Source organism: Palaemon carinicauda, chromosome 23 (assembly GCF_036898095.1).
Source record: "Palaemon carinicauda isolate YSFRI2023 chromosome 23, ASM3689809v2, whole genome shotgun sequence".
NCBI lineage: Eukaryota > Metazoa > Arthropoda > Malacostraca > Decapoda > Palaemonidae > Palaemon > Palaemon carinicauda.
The window spans coordinates 33,799,841-33,804,840 of NC_090747.1; the positions used below are offsets into that span (position 1 = coordinate 33,799,841).

Genomic DNA, 5,000 nt, shown 5'->3' on the forward strand with positions numbered 1-5,000 from the left:
ACGTCTCAGAGAAATGAATTGTGAAGAAGGTAACCGTGATACTTCTTGTGTTCTGTTGCGCTTTTGCTTAAATCTTTATCCAGACTATTAAGAGCAATAAAACATATCTTATGTACACAATGTTATTTTCATTTAGAAAGATAAAATTTCTGCAAAAACTGCTGGATGGTGATAAATAGTAACGAGACAGTAAAATTCACATAATGATATATTGAATATAACACAGTGACTACAGTACAACAATAATGATAATCGAAATAGACCTCTGTTGTTGAAATAAAAAAAAACATTTGGTAGTATTCACTTCAAATGCAAATCTTATAATATAAGCGTTTTGACTTTAATAAAAACCTTTCCTCCACATATACTTGAAAATATTTATAGTTTTACCCAATCAAAATTTAGTAAAGGTTTAGTGGGTCATTTAAAAAAATTGTGGCTTTTATTAGTCACATGTGTATGAATATTTAATTTTACATTTCCTTTAATTAGTATAACACTTGAATAGCAATGACTGATGCAGCATGCACGGGGATGCCAAGCTGTGACTTATTTCTTCTGCAGCATGCATGGGGATGCCCAGCTGTGACTTATTTCTTCTTCTTCTCATAGAAAGAAACACATTGAGCACAGCCCATTAGTCTACATCTCAATTGACAAGAACTTTTGACCAGTTTCCTTTGCAATCCTCCAGTAAAAAATGTCTTGGAAGGCATTTATAAACTTTCATCTTTTGTTATAAAGACGAATATAAAGATAGGATTACAATTAATCCAATTTCTCGTTTGCAGATCTTGTGAAGGGTCACAATACCTGGGTAGGATTGACTGACCTGCATGTGGAAGGAATCCACGCTTGGACTGACGGAACTGTTCACCCGATGATTAAATCATGGTAGAGAATGAAGCGTAAGAAACTGAAATTAAAACATAGATTCACATTAGTCCAACAAATAAACTCTGTTATTATTATTATTATTATTATTATTATTATTATTATTATTATTAGTAGTAGTAGTAGTAGTAGTAGTAGTAGTAGTAGTAGTAGTAGTAGTAGTAGTAGTAGTAGTAAAGAAGAATTGTTTGTTTATCTTAGTATTGTCAGTGGTATGAGAACAGACTAGAATGTGTAAAGGATATTCTGTAACCAATGTAGTCTTCTCTGACCAATCAAAGGACCCAATAATCTAGTGGAAATGTCACAACTAGTGTTGGATTAAAATCCTTTGCAACCCTTACGCTAAAAATGTAGAATGGGCCATATCATGAGAGCAAAACGAGCGAAATTAGCATATTTCTTGTTTACTATGAACCTTTCTAGACGTATTGAAAGCTATATTCGAAGCAATATTGAGGAAATTGGATTAACACGCAACCAAGAAGATTTGGTTAATTATTTCTATTTTGATGAGCATAACGAAAAATTGCACATAAATGATTATTCAGAAATTCATGATTCATGGGGAAATTTATCAATGAAATTTTGCAAATATATTTTTTTTTCTTTGCCAGCTCATGCTCGATGCTTATTATACTCGACCCAGTAAGGTAGATATTTTTTTCTATTTTTTTTTTTATGGTAACTTAATTTTGAGAATGATTATTCTCCTTCACAAACACTGCCTGTGTAAGACTGATACGTAAAGCAATAGAAACATTTCGATAAGACTGTAATGGCACTGCAAGAAGGCTTTTAGGCAACATTTAGAACATTGTTATGATAAGGGTCATTAATTTTAAGGGACATATATTCATGAAAATTAATAATTTCATCTTCTTTACCATTAGATTTCTGGCAGCTTTTTATGTTGTTCAGATCTTCATTACTCTAATAAAAAAAAGAAATGAGAAGTTACATGAGCTTTTGAATAGACAATGATTCATCTGCATATATCAGTGATAAGACTGTAACAGACAACTTAGGGTGTAATTATGGTAATTTCAATCATTTCCACCAATTTATGTGCTTCACAATGGCAAATTGGACATTGTATCATGGAATATCTTTGAAAAGACAAGATTAGTTTTGTTTTCTTACTGATGGAAGTTAGTGCGAATACTTTTGGAGTTTTCTAAAAGCGATTTTATGGTTATCAACCGCAGCCTTCAAGCATAGTCCCTCAGCTTGCAGAAATAAGAATAACTTTGGCAATTCTTCTTATTATATATGCAAAAAACAACGAAAAATATGATTTCAAACTTGCCAAAATGTGCTGGAAGGTGTTCTGGCTCGACTTATATCCTAACTCCGATCAACATCCTCATAAAGAGTTTCCAAATCTTTAATAATCACCAAGCAGTTAATTTTTAGTGATTTCACACCAACATTCCTTGCTGACCAACATGTCTCTGGCAAAGGTTTATTTCCAAATAACTTCTACTAGAACCATTTGAACTTCGCGCAAGTAAGCCAGCTAATAACCTCCAACGATATGTGGAACCAGATAGAAATTTATCAAATTGTCTAAAAATACCAAAGAAAAAAGCTGTTTCTATTCAACAACTTACTGCAGCAGTAACAACCAAGTTGAGTGAAAGACCTCTGTAATGTATGTATTCAGCTTTTGGATTTCATTCATGCATGACTGATTGAATTTCATTGTATTTCCTTGACATATTATTACCATTACGATTATAATTCTAATCGATCTTGTCCTCTACAATTATTGGACTGGTTTAATTTCCCCTTCTTCCAGGTAGGCACATATAAAACAAACTAAAATTAGTCTTATGAGTGGAACTCTAAGGTCTGAGACAATGGAGAACTGGTGAAATGATTGAATGGAAGAGGAAGATGTTGAATGGAAAATGGGAAAGAACGGGGAATTGGCATTCTTGGCGTCACACAACGTTTGGAGAAATAAGCAATGAACACGTATGTTGGCTGTGAGTCTGTAGAATACATTGGAGACTTGAAGTTATCGTGGAATTGTGTGATATTAGCTAGTTACGTGAGAGTGTGTGGATAAGGAAAAGAGTAAGGCTTATGCTTAATTGTACCAAGTTAAGTCAACCAAAAATAGGACAGGTTTGGGGGGGGGAGGGCTTTCATTGCTACTTGGAACACCACTTGAACGACAACCATGTACTGTAAGATCACAAGTACATTTCTGTCGTAAGCATTTAATGAGGTAGAGTCATTATAGACAGGTGGGCCAAAAACATAATTTCCGTATGGCATCACTTGAAAAATAGAGGATGACCCAGATGATAGCAGAGAAGTGGCATGTTAGGGGCAAGATATATTATTCACTGTCAAGATGCAAGTAAGGGCACAAGGGACACCCAACAATAACGCTGTGAATTTATAATTAAAAGAGGAGGAATAGTAGATCAGAGAAAAGCATGGACAGAGGTAACAAATGCAGTAAAAATTGTGATGAAGTGAATGGTCATGTGTTATGTAAGGAATGAAGATTAGAGTAGTGAAAGGTATGATACATTACCTTCTTTCCAGGTGGCGTGACAGTGAGCCGAACAGTAGCGAGGAAAAATGTATTCATTACACTACTGCAAAAGACAATCGCTGGAATGACATAGATTGCAACAGGGAATACAGGTAGAGTATAAAATCGTCAAAGCAGATGTGACCTTTTTCTTGAAATTAGTGACAGTCATTTACCAAAAATGAAAGTTTGTAAATAGCTGCATCTGACAAATGCATACTTTAAGTTTACCTTCCACTACGCTGCAAATTGATTTCCATAATTGAAATATCATCATTAACATATCTAGATCCATTGGTTTGAAAATCAATTGAGATTCCCAGTTTCAAAAAACCAACCTTTTCTTCCAAACAAAAAGTTATGTAAGCCTTACTTTATTCTGCCTACAGGTACATCTGTGAGAAATCTGTATATCAAATTGAGGGACTAATTTCAGTCTCATAATGAAACTGTGTCGTCAAGGCTTAACTCTACTGTCTCTTAAATAAATATATCTTGAAAGCTGAATTTTGCTTTCTCTTGAAGAAACAGGGATTGGAACACCCATGTTAGTTTTTTCTTATTTTATGTTTTTTTTTTCTAGGAAAACATATACAAGTTAATGTTAATATTTCTTTATATGACAATAATTTTTTCACTGTCTTCTTTGAATTTGCATGAAGCTTTATATTAATGTATTGAAAACAAACCACTTGAAAATAAATCTTAGAGCAAAAATAAAATGTGTGATCACTCTTTTTTTTTTATCGCAAATAAATGTCAGATGTTGATGCTTGCAACGATTTTTTTGTTTATGTTGATCAGGCTGACACAGTTTTCGCTTCATAGTTTATATATGACAGATATATTTTAACGTTGTTATTGATCTTAAAATATTCTGTATTAATCGCTAATTTTCGTGTAATTTTCTATTTCCTTATTTCTTCTCCTCATTGGGCTTCATTTTCCGTGTTGGAACCTTTGGGCTTATAGCATCCTTCTTTTCCAATTAGGGTTGTAGCTTGCTTAATAATAATAATAATAATAATAATAATAATAATAATAATAATAATAATAATAATAATAATAATAATAATAATAAAAATAATAATAATAATAATAATAATAATAATAATGTCCAAAAGGATCTCCTGCCTGGCTGACGTTTGTGTGTAAAACAGGTTATAGCTCTGACCTGTATCATAACAGCAAAAGTACATTTTGATAAATGAGACTCTTTGAGAACTTGATATATTAATCTTGAAGATTCTCTGATGAGTTCCTGATGAACGTACTACCTTACTCTGAGTCCTCGCTACAGTGTTGATCGAAACCTGGTAATATTCAGAGGTTGCCGATTGCAACGAATTTGACCCTGACTTAAGGAAGTCTATGTGTAATTCAATTGCTCTGTAAGAGGACTGCTTCACATGTGTTATCTCATTCAAAGGTTATACAGTTGCTCATATAGCAGTCTGATACAGAATGGCTTCATTACTATAATGTTCTACTGATATGGTGAAAAAATATTAAGGCAAAATCACTTTACTAAACATACATATAGATAATAATGACA

At 32.9% G+C, this 5,000-nt stretch overlaps 1 protein-coding gene across 1 annotated transcript in view; it reads left to right on the top strand.

Annotated features, from left to right (window-relative positions):
* Nucleotides 1–4,084, top strand: part of LOC137616914 (perlucin-like protein) — a 12,456-nt gene extending 8,372 nt beyond the window's left edge. Inside the window, exons 4-6 of the mRNA XM_068346792.1 lie at nt 792–894; nt 3,457–3,558; nt 3,835–4,084. Of these exons, the coding sequence (XP_068202893.1) occupies nt 792–894; nt 3,457–3,558; nt 3,835–3,889 (260 nt within the window). The 3' untranslated portion in view covers nt 3,890–4,084. The remainder of the gene's footprint in view (nt 1–791; nt 895–3,456; nt 3,559–3,834) is intronic.
* The last annotated feature ends 916 nt before the right edge of the window (nt 4,085–5,000 follow it).